This window comes from Python bivittatus, unplaced genomic scaffold, assembly GCF_059951505.1.
Source record: "Python bivittatus isolate LINGU-HERP-01145 unplaced genomic scaffold, Pbiv_v1 ctg000520_np1212, whole genome shotgun sequence".
NCBI lineage: Eukaryota > Metazoa > Chordata > Lepidosauria > Squamata > Pythonidae > Python > Python bivittatus.
In genome coordinates this window covers 1,249,956-1,270,089 of record NW_028277080.1, presented here as the reverse complement: position 1 = coordinate 1,270,089, position 20,134 = coordinate 1,249,956, and the positions used below count along the sequence as shown (strand labels likewise).

At 37.7% G+C, this 20,134-nt stretch overlaps 1 protein-coding gene across 3 annotated transcripts in view; it reads left to right on the top strand.

Annotated features, from left to right (window-relative positions):
• The window catches only part of WRN (WRN RecQ like helicase), a 70,421-nt gene that overhangs the window by 33,565 nt on the left and 16,722 nt on the right, over nt 1-20,134 (top strand). For all 3 annotated transcript variants that reach the window (XR_015797353.1, XM_088147469.1, XM_088147468.1), the window contains exons 19-23: nt 3,467-3,641; nt 8,008-8,189; nt 12,701-12,802; nt 13,084-13,176; nt 17,348-17,489. Coding sequence is in view for 2 of the 3 variants with exons in the window: in XM_088147469.1 (XP_088003595.1) it covers nt 3,467-3,641; nt 8,008-8,189; nt 12,701-12,802; nt 13,084-13,176; nt 17,348-17,489 (694 nt within the window). In the remaining variant the exon portion in view is untranslated. The remainder of the gene's footprint in view (nt 1-3,466; nt 3,642-8,007; nt 8,190-12,700; nt 12,803-13,083; nt 13,177-17,347; nt 17,490-20,134) is intronic.

Sequence of the window (20,134 nt, the reverse complement as noted above, 5' to 3'; positions counted from 1 at the left end):
AAGTGCAAGAAAAGAAAAAAAGTTGAAAAAAAGAAAGAAAAAAGATATACAGAAGTGGCTTCTGATATTTTTCACAGCAGGTATAAGTACAAATATATTTTAACCCCTCTCTCTAACTTTACATCATATTACTCTTCTTTCTATAATCTATCCTGTCTAATCGTCAAAACCATAAATCACAAGTTCATTTTTTCCATTTTTACGCAAAAAGTCCATAAGAGGTTTCCAGTCACCAATAAATGTAGATAGTGGCTTTTCTCTAATCAAAGAAGTCAGTTTATCCATTTCAGCAAAATCTGTCAACTTCAACATAGTGGGTAGTGTCGAATCCTTCCATCTCTGTGCATATAGTAATCTTGCCACAGTAATCACATACAGGTAGTCCCCAGTTTGAGAGTTCTGTTCCCAAGTCCTGTCCGTACATCAGATTTGTATGTAAGCTGGAACAGTATTATTGTATAATACTGTATAAGTAGTATTGTGTAATAAACTTGAACCATTGTGTATTTAACTCAAATCATTGTGTATTTAATTTGAATTTTGCTACAGTAGGCTCCATTCTTAATTATTGGCCGTCCTTAAACTGGGCGTTCTTAACCCGGGGACTGCCTGAATTGAAATAATCTTCCATGGCTTTTTTCTAACTGTTTTTCCATTAATCCTAAAAGGAAAAGTGTTGGATTCAATTGAATATTGATCTTTAAAATCCTTTGTATCAAAGTATGTATTTGAATCCAAATATTTTTAGCTTTTTTACATATTCACCAAGCATGATAAAATGTCCCTTCATGCTGTTTGCATTTCCAACATATCGTATTTTTCCGACTATAAGATGATACTTTTTTCTAAAACCCTTACCCTAAAAACTGAAGGGCGTCTTATTCAAGGAAGTCAGCCGAGAATCGCGCGGTTCCAAACTGCCCATACTTTGTTTCTGCAGAGAGGCTTCCTCCTATTGCTAGCCTCCAATCACGAGTGAAATAGCTTGTCTCCCAAACAGACTTCCTCCAATCACGAGCCTGATGTAACTGATGTCAGCTGATGCTGAACAAACCAATTAGAGGAAGGCTGTTTGCAGAGACAAGCTATCGGCAGTTTCACTCGTGCTTGAATGTAATCAGTTATGCAAAAGAGCCTGGAAATAGAGCTGCAGAGAGACGGTTTGGACCTCCTCCCACCGACTGTATCAGGTCAATTTTAACTAATTACTAAATAAAAATCTGTTCTGCACTATCTTTAAAATACTGATTTTTAAATTTTGGGCTGGAAAAGTGGGGGTCGTCTTGTACATGGGGGCGTCTTATTGTCGGAAAAATACGGTACATTTGAAGTGCTTTTATGCATTCTAGATAATTTCTCCGGTGTCATGTACCAATGATACATCATTTTATAAAAACTCTCTTGGAGATCATAACACAATGTAAATTTCAACCCTTTTAACCACATATTTTCCCATTGATCTATCCGTATATAATTACCAAAATTCTTAGCCCACTTTATCATACCTTCTTTAATCTGTTCTTCCTTTGTTTCAAATTTCAACAAAAGTTTGTACATTTTAGCAATTATATGTTCATCATCAGTGCACAATTGTATTTCAAATTCTGACTTGCTTTGTTCCACATCATAAATCTTTTTATCCAGTTTAAATTTTTCAAGTAACTGTAAATGGGAAAACCATTGACAACTATATCCCTCTGCTATTAATCATTCTCTTTATTTGATTTTAAATTCCCCTTGATAGTTTTCCAATAAGTCCTGGAACGTCAACCGTTTATCTGCCATTTCTCTTCTATAACACACTTCTTGAACTGAGATCCATAATGGTGTTTTCAGGCACAACCTGGTTTTATATCTATTCCATATTCTCAATATGGCACATCTAATAAAATGATTTTTAAAGTCCACATTAATTTTAACTTTATCATACCATAAATATGCATGCCATACTCTGGTTTCCTGACCATATAAGTTTCTCATGAGGACAATGAGATGTTCTGGGATTCCCATTTTTCTGAGCACTTTCTACACCTTGACATGATCAATACAATTGAAGGCAAAAAAAAGAATAAAAAGTAGTGAGCAAAAAAAATAAAGGGAGGCGATAATAGGGGAAAAAACTATTTTCACCAGCACTATTCATCGTATCTGTCATTACCTTTCTATCCTTGCAAACTACTGCAAGCATACATTCTTGACTCTGCCAAAAAAAGGTCTGTCCCACATTTAGAAGCTTTCATCAGTTTTGTATTCTTCACCAGTTCTCTCAATCTTTAGTCATAAGCAATTAAATCAACTGTGCTTTTAGTTTTATCCCTTCGTCATATGCATTCCTTTGACGTATACATAAGCTCTATATTTGATGCAAACAGAGCTTTTTTTGGCAGATATTCACCAAGTAGCATTCTCATTCATTCTTGGGTTTCCAAATGACCTAATAACATTTTTTGTACTCTGATGATATTTTCATCCATGCATTCACATCATGTAACAGATTAATCTTTACTCTGGATTACATTCATTCAATATTTTGCACAGTTTTCCCCAAACTCTTTCTATATTCTTTCATTATCATAGTCACTAGAGTTTAACAAGCAATTATCACCAACCTATAAATTTCTACTTTCAAACAGCAACTAAAATGACACTAATTTATACTTTCTGACCTTAATTTTAGCTCTTACATTCATAATTCTTTAGCTTTGCTTTCCTGCATATATTCATCAGTTCCATTTCATAAGATCAGACCACCTTCATCCAGATCTATTATATCCTTCCCCTCTCTTAGTTTCACAGACATACAGCATACCTATTTTTTTTTCATCCAATTCATTCATTCATTTGTTCTCTTTATATTTATTTCTCTTACATTCCAGGTTGTAATCTTTCATATATTGTGATTATCAATAGATGGGTCCATATATTTTGACTTCAACTGCCCATCAAGTCTTTGTCAACTGAAGCTTTCACATAATGCTTTTTAGTAAAATAAAGAGTAAATTTAGTTACACAAATGCCTTGCTAATATTTAAGTCATATTACTAGTCAGTATTTTTCCCATGTGATATAGAGGGAAGAGAGAAGGAAGAGCTGCTTCCAAGGCAACAGTCACATAAAAGAAACCTGAGTATGGGACAGGAATGTAATGTATGTAAATGTCTCAGGCAAGCCCCTTCCTAGTTCGCATGAAGATAGGGAGGGAGGGAGTGGGAAGGCGCATTCAGACTTGCAAGATTCTGTTACTATAACTTTACAATAAAAGTAGTATTGGACTACATGATTTTGGTTTTCCAATTGGGTCTACCTTGAAGGCCTGTCATATGAAAATATTTTTGGGATAAAGACAATTTTAAAGTAGGAAAACTTTAAATTGAGATTGAGATTTATCACAGAATAATCAGTTCATTAGCTATTCTAATGAAAAAAAACCTCACAGATGCTTTCAACTTATTTTTCTAATTCTTAGGTCTATGTATGAATTTGAAGGCCCCACTATTGTTTACTGTCCATCAAGGAAACTTAGTGAACAAGTAGCTGTGGAGCTAAGAAAATTAAATCTTGTTTGTGGTATATACCATGCTGGCATGGGAATCAAGGCAAGACAAGATGTTCACCATAAATTCATGAGAGATGAAATTCAGGTATGGGAGAACTTCACTTGTTTAGGCAAAAAAAATGTATGGAAGAAGCTTTCCATATTCAGTATCTGGAAGAAAAATCTTGCTTTTCTTTTCCAAATTCATGACTCACAAGTCAATAAAAATTGGATTGTCTTACTGAAATTGGTACATTAATTCTCTGTATGTTTACCTGATAATGTCTTATTTAATTCAACAGTACTTTAGTGTTTTTTATGCATAAAATGTGGCTATATGCTTCTTTCTAATGTCTTTTGTTGATTATTTCAGAACTTTTGCTGAATTGTGTTTAGTATAGTTACATGTCCTCCATATTTCTTTTGGAGCAATATACGCTCCAAAAATTTATATCCAATTTATATCATAAATGTGCCATATAAATGCCAATAATTTATGTTCAAACCCTGCTTTATGTAATCTTATTTAATTTATGCATTAGAATTTTTTTTAAAACGTTCATGAGTTTTATGCATATATCAATGTTCTGAGTATAGTTCCTATTTTTTAAAAAAGGAAGACCCAGGAGACAAGCTAGTCAGTCTGACTAATATCAGGAAGTTTAAAACTTTATTTTATATAGAACTTCTGAGGAATACTTTGAGTATGATCAACTGTTGATCTACCTAGTAGAATTCCATTCAGATTTTAGCCTATGATTCAGAATGACATGATCATATTGCATGTTTTAGTCAAATCAATATATATTATGCGGTAGGCTAATCTATCGCGGTGGTGACAGGTAGGGGACGATATGGCGGGAGCTGAAGGGTGGGCCATCTTCAGGGAAGACGCCCCTGGTGTGTGTTACCGGTGGCATGTTCCGGCCCTCCTGGCTCATTCCCAGAACCTGGTCAGCAGGTTCGTAGGGGTCCTGGCCTTCAGCTGCTGCTGCTTAATGCCAGGTTGGTTAACAACAAGGCCCCCCTCATATGTGACTTGATCACCGAGGAGGGGGCAGACCTGGCATGCATTCCTGAGACTTGGCTGGGGCCTGAGGGGGGGTGCCCCTCGGAAATGTGCCCAGCTGGGTTCTCGGTGTGGCACCAGCCGAGATGCCAGGGCAGGGGAGGAGGGGTGGCTGTTGTGATCCGGGAATGTCTAGTGGCCTTCTGGGGCATTGCTCCACAAGTTTCTGGCTGTGAGACACTGTTTATTAGGTTGGGTGCCTGTGAACAGTTGGGAGTTCTGCTATTGTACCAGCCTCCCTGCCTGAGCTGCTGGAGGCCATCTCAGGGCTGGTGGTGGAGTTCCCCAGGCTTATGGTTCTGGGGGACTTCAACCTACCGTCCCTGGGGCGGTCCTCAGAGGCGGCTCAGGAGTTCATGGCTACCATGGCAGCCATGGGCCTGTCTCAAATTGTGCGGGACCCAACCGGAGACAGTGGCCACATGCTGGATTTGGTTTTCTTGTTGGGGCAATGGCAAAGTGATCTGAGGGGAGATCTACAGCTTTCCCCGTTATCATGGTCAGATCACGTCCTGGTGACCCTGAGTTTCTCCTATACCCCCCCCCGCAGGGAGGCCGGACCCATGTGATTGGTCCGCCCCTGGTGCCTGATGGACCCGTCAGGGTTTCAGAAGGAGCTGGGGGATATTCCCACGGATCTGCTGCATGGTCCAACCTTGGCTGCTGCCTGGAATAGGGAGGCGGCCGGGGCCTTGGACAGGATTGCGCCTATGCGACCTCTCTTGCCACATCGGCCCCGACACAACTTGTGGTTCACAGAGGAGGTGAGGGTGCTGAAGAGGGTTAAGAGACGTCTAGAGTGTCGCTGGAGGAAAACAAAGACCGAATCCGACTGAACACAGGTTAGACCCGCTATCAAGGCCTACCTTGTGGCAATAACAGCGGTGAAGTGCCATTACTTCTCCGCCCTTATCATGTCCACAGAATGCCACCTGGCGGCCCTGTTTAGGATCACTAGGTCCCTCCTTGGTAAGGGGGATGTGGGGGTTCATTTGCAGCGCCGTGCAGAGGAATTTTCAGAGCATCTGCAGGACAAAGTTGCTCGGATTTGTTCCAAGTTAGACTCTGAGCGTGGGGCAGGGTCTGGGGAGATACCGGGGGACTTGTCTTACCCAGTTATCTGGGAACGGTTTGATCCTTTGCTCCTGAGGAAGTGGACAGGATCCTGGAGTCTGTGAAGGCCACTACTTGCCATCTTTGACCCTGGTGAAAGCAGCTTGGGAGGTGACATGTGGTTGGATCCAGGCGATGGTTACTACATCCTTGCAGGAGGGAGTGTTTCCAGCTGCTTTTAAGGAGGCATTGGTGCACCCCCTCCTCAAGAAACCCTCCCTGGATCCTATTGTGCTGGACAATTTTCGTCCAGTCTCCTACCTCCCCTTTTTGGGGAAGGTGGTTGAGAAAGGGTTCTGGAGGAGACGGATTATCTGGATCCCTTCCAATCAGGTTTCAGGCCCGGATATGGAACGGAAACGGCATTGGTTGCACTTATGGATGACCTCTGGCGGGAGCAGGATGGTGGAATTGTGACCATCCTTGCTCTCCTTGATCTCTCAGTGGCTTTCGATACCGTCGACTACAGTATCCTGTTGGGATGGCTCAGGGAATTGGGGGTGGGTGGCATGGTCTTGTGCTGGTTCCCTCCTTTCCCCAGGGCCGATCCCAATCAGTGGTGATAGGGAGCGAGAGGTCCCATCCTCGGCCCCTCCTCTATGGGGTGTCGCAGGGCTCGGTTCTCTCTCCGCTCCTTTTCAACATCTACATGAAACCGCTGGGCGAGATCATCCGTCATCATGGGATGAAGTATCATCAGTATGCTGATGATACACAGCTATACATCTCCATCCCTGGTGAAGTAAGTGATGCCGTGGCCACCCTTTCGCGGTGCCTGGAGGCTGTAAGAGTCTGGATGGGGAACAACAGGCTTCGGCTGAACCCTGGTAAGATGGAGTGGCTGTGGGTTAATGGCTCCTCTGTATCCGGGATTTTGTCATCTTTGGTGCTGGATGGGGTGGCACTGCCCCAGACAGACCCAGTGTGTAATCTGGGGGTCCTCCTAGACTCATAGCTCCTGCTTGAAGAGCAGGTGGCAGCTGTGGCAAGGAGGGCCTTTGCACAACTTCGGGTTGTGCATCAGTTACACCCTTCGAACAGTCACTCACGCCCTTGTTATCTCCCAGATAGACTACTGCAATGCGGTCTACATGGGGTTACCCTTGAAGAGTATCCAGAGAAGCTACCGCCTCTCCCCTATGACTTCAACCCATCCCACCCAATCACACACAGAGGGCATGCTTCGGACCCCCTCAGTGAAAGAACTTCAACTGGCGGGGTCCAGAAGGCGGGCCTTCTCTGCGGTAGCCCCTGCTCTTTGGAACATTCTGCCCCCGGAGGTGTGATTGGCCCCCACACTCCTGGCCTTCCGTAAGGCTTTGAAGACCTGGTTCTGCCACCTGGCCTGGGGTGGGGAGGGAATACCTCAAGCATGGGGATGACTAGCCCCATAGAGGCCTTCTGCCTCCAGCCTCAGATTTTTCATCCTCTTGGACTCTCCTTCTCCTTTTTAGTAATGTTTTTAATTAATGTTTTATGTATTTATATATATTTATGTTTTTAATATATATGTTAATTGTTACATGTTAATGTTTTTAATGTTTGTTGTGAATCGCCCAGAGTTCCCCCATTGGGGGGAGATGGGTGGCTGAAAAATTTAAGAAATAAATAAATAAATAAATAAGTAAATAAGTAAATAAATAAATAAATAAATAAATAAATAAATAAATAAAATATGCACACACGTATGTATGTATATGTACAGTGGTGCTTAACAGTTTTTCCCCATAAATGTAATTGATAACTGACATAATGGATCAAATTAAAGTATTCTCAACAAATATTAATGGACCAAATAGCCTATTCAAAAGGAGAAATAAGACATTTTATTATTTTTTTTCCAAATCACTTCTTGACACTGCAGGTTATGTTTTGATTCTTGCAGACATGAATGAGGTTCTCTCCCCAGATCAGGAAGACAGATTCTGGTTGACTATTAAAAAAAAACTTCTTAACTTTCCAAGAGCTTTTTTGACAATGAGACCAATTATTGTGAAAAGTGATGAATTTCCCATTACTGGATGTTTATTTACAGGCTAAAGATGTGTTAGGGTGCTTTAATTTGGATTCTTACCCTGAGCAGTGGCCTGTTAATATATGTGTTAGATGTAGTAAACAATATAAATGACTTGCAGTTTAGATAAACATTGTGCTTCTAAGTTGAGTTTGGCAGAATATGTTCAAGCCATAATATAAAAATACTTTATACAGCTCAAACATTAATACTGAAAAATGCATTAGTAGAGAAATGAATATAACATTGATGTTGAGGATTGTGGTTATTTTCCAGTGTGTAGTAGCTACTATAGCCTTTGGAATGGGCATTAATAAAGCAGACATTCGGACAGTTATACATTATGGAGCCCCAAAGGAAATGGAATCATACTACCAGGAAATTGGAAGGGCTGGTCGTGATGGGCTTCCGGCCTCTTGCTATGTATTTTGGACTCCAGCTGATATGAATTTTAATAGGTAAACTGTAATTCTGGCTTGCTTTGTATATATAAATATTAAAATAATAGATATAAAACCATGCTGAACGTTTGAAACATTTACAGATAGTCCTTGTTTAGTGACTGCCTTGTTTAGTGACCATTTATAGTTACGATGGTGATGAAAAAGTAACTTTACATCAAAACCTCACATTTACAACCTTGGCAGGTTTGTAAAGCAAAGGAAAGCTGAAGTAAGATCATAAGAATAGTTGCAGTTTCACTTAGCAACCATTTCAGTTAACGACTGAGTTGCTGGTCCCAATTGTGGCCACTAAATGAGAACTACCTGTATATAAAAGTTGATTGGCCATGTTTATTATTACATCGATGTTTGAATTTTAGAATAGGGCTGCAAATTCAAATTGTGAGTTACTGTAACTTTATTCTATAATTCATTTCCCATGCATTAGGACTGTGTAGTGTGGAAAGCAAGAATGAGCATTTTCTATCATTTTTAAAATTTAATACATACATACAATAATTGCCATAGGTTCTTTTAATGACTTGGCAGCATATAAATTCAGTAACTAAATAAATATGCACACTTCTCTTGGGAGGCAGGCAACATATAAAGCACAGCAAATGTGTAAGAAAACCTAAATCAAAAAAAGTAAAAAATGAGATAAGAAAAAGAAAGGACATATAGCTAAATTTAGTTTACACCAACAACTTTCAGTATACCTTTCCATTCCTTTCTCTGAAAACTACTTTTGCTTTCCCAAAAAAGCTTTTTTGTTCAGTAAGCTTTTTCTAACCAAACTACCATACATCTGTTGTCACCCATGGAATTGGATTAACTCGCCCATTATGAAATTGATTGGAGGAGATCCTCAGACATGGGATCATTGCCACAGGCATAGAAGCAACCTATGGATGAACCAGAAGATCTACATTACAAGGACAGAAACAGCGATGCACTATTTACACATAAATAGTGTATCACAAGTGGACTGCATTTCATCAGAGAGGACCCCAAGAAAAACAGAACCCGCCCTTTATATTCCTTCTCATATGTAAGATCCCCTTCAAAGTGTTAGGGCCCTTGGGATCCACCAGTAGCTACCTTAATTAGCTGGAATGTGGTAGGACAAATGTCAAAATGTATAGACAGTGGTGTGCTGGAGTTGTGTCACACCAGCTTGGGAGAGCCAATTGTTAAATTTTCTAGAATCTTTTGAGCTAGTTGATAGCAGAGGTGAGCCTAACGAAACTAGCATGCCAATCAGCTAATAGTGGAGCTTGGCAATGGCAGTGGAGCTGGCAGAGCCAGGTCTTAAACATTTAGCAGCGTATCACTTTGTGGACATAACAACTTTATAAATTTTATACCTAAGCTTGGTATCATTTTGGTGCAACCCTAGCCCTAACCCTGGTCCCAAACTGCTCTAGTATTTAATGGATTTACAGCTTATTCCCTAAATGCTGCAGCTAGGGAAGGTAGACAAAGACCCAAAGATGGCTTAGATATACTGATAACTAGCAGTCCAAATGTAACAACTACAGAAATTCTGTTAGTTTAGTATTAGGCCATGTCAGTAAAGATTCAATCAGGATCCTGCCCCCAGTAGTGGTTAATATATATTTCACCACTGAGACAGAAGTGTAAGATCAGGAACCTACAGAAAAAGTTGGAATTAAACGTCACCTCTTCATTTTGGAAGATCTCATTAAGCTCATCCAACCAGGACTCTTTCCTTCCTCTCTGCCCATTTATTCTTCATTTATTTCTTTTGCTATTCAGTGCTCTTTATTCTCTTTGCATGACCAAACCACTTCAACCAATTCTTTAATAATGGTCATTAACTTTCATTCAGTACCTTTTCCTCCTTGGCTTGATTACTTCTTTTACTGTCTGCATTTTCTAAATACCCCTGCCTCTGCATTCAACTTATACTCCATATGCCTTCCATATAAAAGAGAGAAGAACCACACTTTTATGATAGCCAAGCTCAGAGAACCCCAAGGCCTCCACAGTTCAACCCTGAGCTACATAAGTTTTCTTCTATTGGAGCCATTTTTTCTTCATTTTTTTAAAAAATCATTTTTTTTTACAATGGACCATATACTACTCACTACCTTTTACCAATATTTGCATGTCTTATAATGTACATGAGCATATACGTTGTAAGACATTGCACATGTCTTACAATGTCTGTATCAATTTGCCATCTTTAACAAACTTTGTACCAAATTCAGCTGCTTCTTGTTTTTCACCATTCATGTATAACTTGCAGTCATTCACTCTATTTTTTCTGTGTTGTTAATACATCAGTTTTCAGGCCCATGTGCCTTGTTGGATATTACAGTCTAACATGTGTTGCAAATCATTCAGGATCTCAGCTAACAGCACATCTGTATATAGAAGTACACATAAATTCACATCCACAACTGGTACCTCTCTACCATCATCACAGACATTCCTTGTATTTTTATCCATTAATACATTAAACTACCAAGGGGACACCACACATCTTTGTCTTAGTCACTCTTCAGTGCTGGACTGTTTAGTAAGCATTCTTTGTAGACATTCTTTACTCCCATCATACATTGATCTTATCACATTAAGCAACCAACTGTGAGCTTCATAATTGTGCAAATATTCCACAATTCAAACTTTATGACTTTTCTAAATCAACAAATGAACAATAAATTTTCTTTTCACATTCTGCATTTTCAGAAAAAAATCTGTTTATGTCTCTTGCTCATAATAAAGCTACACTGTGCTAATTTCGCTCATTGTCATCTCTTGAACATTTTCAGTCAGAATTCTGTCAAACGTCCTCTTGGGGACATTTAATGTCCCTGTAGTTTTTCACTCTTGCTTCTTTTCTCTTTGATAGCGAAACAGTAATGACATTCTTTCAATTGTCAGGCAAAAATGCACTCTTCATTCATAAGTTTCACAGTTTCTCCATAAACAAACAGCATCTTCACATTTCTCCAATTATACTATCTATACCTACAGCCTTTTCCATTTTTTAGCATTCTCATATATTTTGTGACTTGATTTCATAATTTTTTTCTTGACACTAAGATTTTAGTAATCATCTGAATTCTACTACTTGACATATCACAGTCATTCCCATAAAAATCACTAACATATTTTTCTGAGTGTGCTCCTATTTCATTTTTATCCCAGATCATTTTATAACTTTAATTCTTAATTCCATTCACTTTGTTGGAGACTCCTTTTTCAGTTCTTTCACCCACTTCCAAATGCTTTTTATTTCAGTAGAAGTCACTCTGCATTTCCTCTTTCTTTTTTAGCCTTAATTTCGTTGTCTTTGACTATATTCTGTGCAAATGTATATTTGTTTCTTAATACATTGTACAATATCTTTATTTCATCATTTTTGCAATGTTATCTTAATGTATTTTTCTCATCCAGAGACTTACTTTTTCTACCAAGTGTTGTGTTTCATACCTCATTAACATAACTCCCCACATTCCTGTGGCATTCATAATGTAAATCCTTTCTCTCTGATTCAAGCAGTTTCCATTTTCTTTCTGTTCATTCCAATCTGTCTTGTCATACTTTTTCATACAAGATTCATTCTGCAATTATTCTGCTTTTTTTTCTTTCCTTTTCTTCCATGTCCTTTTCCCCCCAAAATCTGTTCTTGACACTATGAAAAAAATGTCTGTTGACAGCCTGTCATCTTTTTATCCTTTACCAATTATCTTAATCATAAACAATCATATTAATCATGCTTTTAGATTTATATTTATTCCTTTGCCATGAAAGGGGAAGAATATGCCATGAATGGACTTATGTTTAAAATATATGTTTAAAATAAACTGCCATTATTCTAATGACCCACTCAGTTATTCTATACACACTTGTCATGTTTTAGTCCATTTATGTCACTTAACAGAATAATATTTAAGGCTACACCTTTATTTATTAGATGGGGTCACCCTAAGCCTGGTTCAGGGCCTAGAAAAATGCATACTTCCCTGTCTATATTCAGCCATTCTACTCCTCAAAATCAGAAAATCATCATATAGCTCTATGCCTTCCCCGTTCTCTTAGTTTCACAAACATACAACATAATCTGTTTTCCTTTCCTTCATTTCATTTGTTAATTCATGCTCTTTACCATTTACTGCTCTCTTGTTTCAAGTCACAAACTTCCATAGACCATGGTCACCATTAGATGGGCCTATAAATATTGATTCATGACCTTGGTTAATCAAGGCGTTCATATAACACCTTTTAGTAATATAGAAAAATGTAAATTGGTTACCAGGCTTAGTTGTATCCAAGCTGCATGCAGTGTTCCCTGCTAATGGTAATGGCAATATTTATTAGTTATATATGTAGCAAAACTTGCTACATACATATCTGTGGCAAATTGATGATTGGTGTGATATAACACCATACATTTTTATTTATTTCCTGCTATATATTTATATTTTTTGCAAGGGGGCAGAAGGAACCAAACGAATTATCAGTATTTCAGGTTTTCCATTCTTTTCCTTTTTAAGACACCTGATCAGTGAGATACGTGATGATACCTTTCGCCTGTACAAACTGAAGATGATGGCCAAGATTGAGAAATATCTCAGCTTAAACAGCTGCAGGCGAAAGTAAGTATTGTTGTATATTTTAGCAAGTGACAAACAGGATCTCTCAGTAAAACTAAGTGAAGTTTTGAAAAGTCACAGAAGGGTTCTAGCGGAGTTTTGTGCTTGCACCATCAGTTTCACACTTTGAAAAAAATATGTCTGTCTCAGGATGATTCAAGAACAAATAATTAGCTCCTATGTGAATTAATTAATGATGATGATTTCAGCTCATTGTTTTCTTCAATGAATTTAACATGTACATTCTTGTTCTTTTATTTAATTCCCAATGTTCCCTTGGGTAGAATCATCTTGTCTCATTTTGAAGACAAACAACTCCGAAAGGCATCGTCAGGCATCATGGGAACAGAAAAATGTTGTGATAATTGCAGATCAAGGTAAATGTTGCACCCAAAAGATTTAAGATTCAGAACATTTTCCCTCAACAGATAAAAGGGATAATGGCTCTCTGTTAATGAAGTATTCTTAAAACATCGTTACTTTTAAGATAAAGAATATATCAGTGTGTGGTATGCCATTCAGTCATTCACTGTCAAAGGCTAACTCATAGAATATAATTTTATTTTATTTTATTTTTACTATTACTATTTTACATTTATAATCTAAAGAGTTAAGGTGCCATACATAGATATTCTCACAATAAGTCTGTGAGGTGGGTTAAGATAAGTCATAGTGACCTGGGCGTTATTTACGGACCTTAGATATGAAAATTTTTGAACCCATGTTGCTGTTATCTTATCTGATGCTGGACCACCTACCCTGTTTCATACAAGCTAAAGTGCTTGGATTTCCTAGTTTGGGGAAAATGCAGCTGAAGTGCAGGGGACAGGAGGGAAGACATGCTAAAAGTTTGTAAGGCTGCCTCAAGGTGACAGTTAAGCCAGTCAGATCTGGCAACCATCAATCCATGCATGGGTAACATCACAATTAGATTATTGCATTGTGTTCATTGAGGTTACCTCTGAAAAGTGTCCAGATGCTTTCATTAGTACAAAATGAAGCAGGTGGACATTCAAGCAATGCAGAATCACTGGGTCCATATCCTGCCTGTGTTGAAAGATCTATACTGATTTCCAGTTGTTGGGAACTGGGCATCATTTAAGGTATTTTAATATTTACAGCCCTGAATGCTTCAGGCTTGACTGTTTGAGAGATCATCTGTTACTCTGATCCTGTTTATACATTAAAATATTCAGGACACCTTTTAAAAGACTTCTCTGCTTTCAGTTTCTTGTTTGGCATACATTCCCAAATTATGGAACGTGTTCTTTTGGCAGTTCCCATTGGTCCCTGTTGTTTTTCCATTTTTTAAAATACATTTTTATTGCTTTTTATTTTTTTTTTCATTTTTAGAAAAGGAATCAACTTATTCCTCTTCAATCAGAGCTTGTGAATTGTTTCTAAACTGATGATAATCCCTCTCTGTATTTTACATGTGATGTTTTTATTTCATCTCTGTGTCTTTAAATGCATTGTGTAATCTTATTTTGTATCTTTATTATACTGTTATGGATCTGATTTTTATAGAAAGGTAGTCTATAATCAGATAAATGATAACTAATTGCTAGAAGTAAAGAAATTATATAGAGAGATTAGTTTATTTCTCCTGGCATGACTGAATTATCCAGTAAATTAATTAGTGGTTCAAATTAAAAAAACCTACTCAAATGAAAGAAGTACACTTTTACACCGCACAACACAAATTTCTGATTTATCATCATAATATCTGATGGCAAAAGGACCTGAATAAGGATCTTTGAGGTAGATCCAATTACTTTGACTAGGTATCTCAGTAACAATTCTTCCTGCATCATTTTCTTAAGTGATGTGTGAGAAATGCTTACCAAGATACCTGGCCCAGTGTAATTTTGATACAATCCAAGAAGAAGTCCAGGAATTGGGGTAGTCCTTTTAAAAATGGTGTACTATGCTCCATTTATTCTATCGCAGGCAATAATCAAGCTCTTATACAGTCTTCAAAGTCAACTTGAAATACAGTACATTCATACAGTTTTGTTTGGAAGTTATCAGAGCATAGTTAATTGTGGCCAGGTTTTTTCCTATAGGAAGATTGGCTGGCTGAACAAGCTTTGTGCTTGGAAGACAGCTGAGTATCCACAAACAGGGCATTACTAATCTTCAGCCTGTTTGAGGGAAGATGTCACCCCACCTGAGGATGAAAGAATATCAGAGAAACTCTGTCTTATCTAGATAAATTCAAATGTGTTGGCTTTCATACAGTCCATTACTGATTCTGGGCAAAAGTACAATACTGCCATGATTTCCCTCTTCTAGATTATTTAAATCAGAATGTGATAGTGAATTTCAAATGGTATGAAAGATGTGATAGAGAATACAGTCAGACTGTTTGCCCTTTGCTAGATTAGAATAGTGATGTGATACTGTGTGGTTATCACTATCACATCAATAAGTCATATTTTGGGCTTGATTTCCCTCATTCTCTCTTTATGATGGATCGAGTGAGGGGGAGAAAAAAGGAGTTTAGTGTATTTCTGGGACACAGCTAGAGACAAATTATAGCCCCACCAGAGACTTCTAGTTAGTGGAAACCAAGCCAGATGTTTCAGGAAAAAGAGAAGCCAGCTCAATGGTTTCACATTTTAACTTTTTTCCCATCGGAGTGAATAGTACATTCCTGTGGGGGATAGGAAGTGTAACTTATGGCTAAAACGGATGTGTCAGTTGACTGCATAGTAGTATTTTGAGTCATGTCAGTACACTGTATGGACTTCCAGGTTTTGTGGGTATGGACAACAATGTGTTGGCATGCAAGGTATTCTTTAGATTACTGATTGTAGTTGTATAGAATAGGGTGAATATGTTTGAGGTTGTACTTGTAACATACTGGCCAAAGTGTGCTATAACTGATTGGTACTGTCCATAGTATTTGCAGGAAATGCTGCAGGTATCATGGGCACAAGTCTGCCTTCTCTATATGTCAGCCCTTCAAGGTAGTCCAGGTCAGGAAACAAATACCACAAGAAATACTATAATTTACTTTATTGGTATGGGCTATATTAACAGAATTTTGAAAGCCTGAAAGCCTGAAGGGAGTGTTTCTCCTTTCCTGCCTCTTATATCAAGGAGACTCATAGCAGGGTAATTCTGAGTTTCTTTCTCACATCTCCCTGTTTTCCTAGTTAAGTTCATGTTTTCTCAGTGGTTGCCACATATTTTCTTCAAAGCCATATCCATACTCCTCTACACCATATTGGTAAGAAATGTTATGGAAGCCTTAATTAACCAAAGCCATAAGAGGTGATACAGATTAGTGTTGATTGAAAATGATGGCATATGTAAGATTGTAACTTGAAATATAAGAGAGTAACCTATAAAAAATATAAATTAATGGAATAAATAAATTGTGAGTGTGTGTGTGCACGCGCATGTGCGTGTATAATATGTCTTTGAGACATATGTAGTAGACCTTAATGAAGATAGTTTGGTCTTGTGGAGGGAACTGATGGATATATGCAGGGAAGTGGTTAGGCTTGATTGTGAATGAAAGGGCTAAAATGTATGTGAAAATATAAATGGGTATCATCTAAACTGTAGCGGATATGTGTGCAAATAGGATTCCCTCAGCTGGAGAGAGTTACATGTTATGTTCCAGTGAGTAATGCTAATGGAAAAACTAGAGATTGGTTTGGAAAACACTGGGCAACATTCTGCATCAATGCAATTGTGGGGCAGGAGGAAATGTTCTATTAGATGACATGAGTGGATGGGTGGGAATGAGATGAGAGTAAAGAAAAAGTGATTGGGCCATTTGGAGACTCAAAACAAATGTGAATGATGCTTGCTCAGAAAAACGTCTACTTAAGAGAATTAGGGAGGGATACAAAGGTGTTGAGACATTCTGAATGTGTGTTTTGGTGTTTGACTGCAAATCAAATAAAGTTTAACAGTTAAACTTAAAAATAGAAAATAAAGTAATGAAATTCTTAATGAGGAAAGGGAAATGAGAGAATGTTGGAAATTTTAGAGGTTTGTATGGGAATGATAATAATACATCAAAGAATGAAATTGAAACAAATGTATTAATGTCCAAGAAAAATGATAAAAGGAAGTCACAGTACTGTGAGAATATTGGAAAAAAGGCAAGGTTGCAGGTATAGATGGCTTTACTAGAGAGTGGTTAAAATATGGACATAATTTGTTTATGGATTGGTTCTGTATCTTGTTTAAAGTATGTGTGAAGACTGCATCCTTGCTTGATGATTGGAAGACTGCTATTATTGTTCCCCTGTACAAAAGCTACTGATCCAAATGTTTTGGACTGCTGGGAGCAGAGCACATTTTACAGATAGTGTTGTGTCAAGAACAAGCATAAACAGGATGAAGACTAGTTTGTCTTGGTGACTCCAATTGTTAGAAAATAAGCCTTTTCCAGGTTTCTTTTCTCGATCACGCTAGTTTGTAATGCTAATGATGTGACTGTGTGTACATGTAAAAGAGAGAGAAATTCCACGCAAAAACATTTTGATACCAGTTATGAACAATGTATGCATTTTGGTGTACTTCTAGGAACATTCACTATGCTCCTGTAGTTGACACACAAGACAGTTTTGAAGACTTTGGTCCACAAGCATACAAACTGATGTCTGCAATATGTGCTTTAAAGGAGAGATTTGGCATGGGTGTTCCAGTACTGTTTCTCAGAGGATCTGTAAGTAGGGTACATTGCTACAAACTTGGTAATGTCGTTTGCATGGTAGTGGGGCAAGTGGTGGATCTGGGAGTGCAAGCATTCCAGGGCCTTCTAATTCTTATTGCTGATTATTCAATACATATGAAAGAATAAGCTCTGTACTACTTACCGTGGTAACAGAAAGTTTGTGAGTTAAATAAGTTTTGGTTGAACAAACAACACCTAAAATAGTGTCCTGTGTCATTCCTTTATTCACTAAAGAGTTCACAAACTTTCTTTCACAACTAGAATGCACTCCATAAAGCTTTCATGTTTGAATAGGGTATTAATTTTAATAAAGTTAATTCAATTTATGTTTTGCTTTTCACCTTTTTATACTGCCCTCTCATAGGACAGATTAAGTGAAATAATTCAGAAAAAGGGTTGATTTAAGTCTAGCATATTCTTCAGCATCTATTCACGTCATTCACAAGTCTCCAGCATATTCTCCAATATCTGTTGAAATCTCTAACAGACTTAGCAATTAAAAGCACATTTGTTTGTAGCTAAATATAGTCTTTATATTATTGGCAAAACATGATGCCAAACCTCCAGCTGTCTTGAATATATGGGTCTTGTAATAGAGAAATAAATGTTAATTCCCAATTGTTGTGGGTTGGTGGATACTTATGAAATTTTAGTAGCATGTTGTGGGCACTCTCACAAACTGGTAACCCCTGGAAAATTGCCATGATGAGTTTAGCTGAATATTCATTTATCAGAAGGCAAACTGGGGACTTTCTGCCATCATCTTTAACGTACTCTCTGGGCACTCCATAATATTCCAGCTTTTGTCTCTCTTTTTTTTCCTGGGCAGTGGGCATGGTTTTAAATAAAACACTGCGCAACAATTTCTTGCCAGTTTTATTTTCTAAGAATACTCTGTATGACTGAGAGCCCTTTGTATTATGCAATACTAAAAATATATATAAAAATCACTTTGAATAGTCAGAAGGTGCTATGGTGATACTTCCTTTTACTAGTTATTTAATGTAGGTTATTCAGTATGTATGAAATTTGCTATTTTAAGAGCTATTCACTGTTCCATTCAACTGAAGTTGAAAAATGCCTCAGGAAAAGGACTAATTTTCAGTTAATCTCCTGTATTAACTGTAGAATATGTCAGAAAGTTTCTTCTGCTGTTATGGTTTAAGAAACTCTTTTAGCCATTTTTCTAATTATTATAACAGGAAATTATACTCTCTTTTTGTTTTTTATGATTTACTGAATATTTATTGTATTGTGAGAATTGTATTGCCTTGATTATTCTGCATTTGTGTCCTGTGTTTTGATCCCACAGTATTAACACTATTCAGCTATAAAGCCTAATATATTTCATATTCTCTGTAGCTTTTATTTCTATGTGTAACAAATATGTAATTGTTTGGTTATAATATTAAGATAGTTAGAAATGTCTTTTACCAAGCTTATTTCCAGCTATAAATTGTTTACTTTACACAACATTCACCCATAGTTTGTGAAAAATTATTTTATCATCAGCTTTGTTCAACCTAGTAGGCTTTTGGTAACAAATAAGCACAGGTGTGTTCTTAAACAGATTTCAAGTGGGTCACCAGAGAGATCAGATTTCACGTGTTATTTGAAATTTGAATCCATCTTCAGTGGTGATCAAATTCTCCTGGGAACTTTCAAATTAAAAAGTTGCCTCAGCTGAAATCTTATACTACCCCTGTTAAGACAAAGAGAGGTTTAAAACTTTCAAATTATGGCTTCTGCAGTTGTGAGGAGATTTTTTCTTTCATTCTGATTCTGCCAGTTTTCAACACTCTGTGTTGTGTGTATGTGAAATGATGCATCCTGTTCTGTTACTTTAAAAGTCCCCAAATTGGGTTACAAACCAGAACAAAAATAAAAATAATAAAACAAGGCCAAGAGAAACACATTAACTGAGAAAATAATTTGATAGCTACATGAAAGTGATACCCATTTGGCATCCCTCCAGCGTCTGAATGCTGTTCGATCCAACAGAAATTTCTGATGGGGGTAGAGAGGGAAGCACTTGTCAGATATTTTCTTTCCCATGCATCAAAATCTGCTCTCAGAGCACCTGGAGAGGTGGCACAAAGGATTGTTGGGGGGGGGGTAGGTCAATGAACATGTCTAGCTCTCCCTATTGCTTTTTAACATGAAAGTGAAATTTTAGGCCATGATTTCAAACACAATGAATACCAAAGTTGACATTGTTAGAAGGGGGGAAGGAGAGAGAATAATGCGGCTATATGGCATTTGTAGTGCCCAAGGGATTTTTATAGTAAAAATGCTGCAGTGAGAAGCGTGCTTTGGGTAACAGGATTCACATATATATCATGCTGTCCTGGCCCAAAGACTTTAGCAAAGTCATTAACAGTCCAGGGAATGAAATGAAGAGAGGTGCATACAGTTGAGTAGACAAAGTTTTTGACTCAGTTTAGTCCAAGGTTTGAGATGCAGAACATTCTTTACCTGAGTACAGTTGAGTAGACAAAGTGAAAACCATTCCCTGATCCAAACCTGTTCAGGGTTCCCAGAAGATATAAACAGAGAAATCGGGGGGATGGGGGTGGCGTTGTCACAAAAATTGTCCCAGTGCCTGAGTCTTACCTTTGTTTCTAGGACCCAGGTTC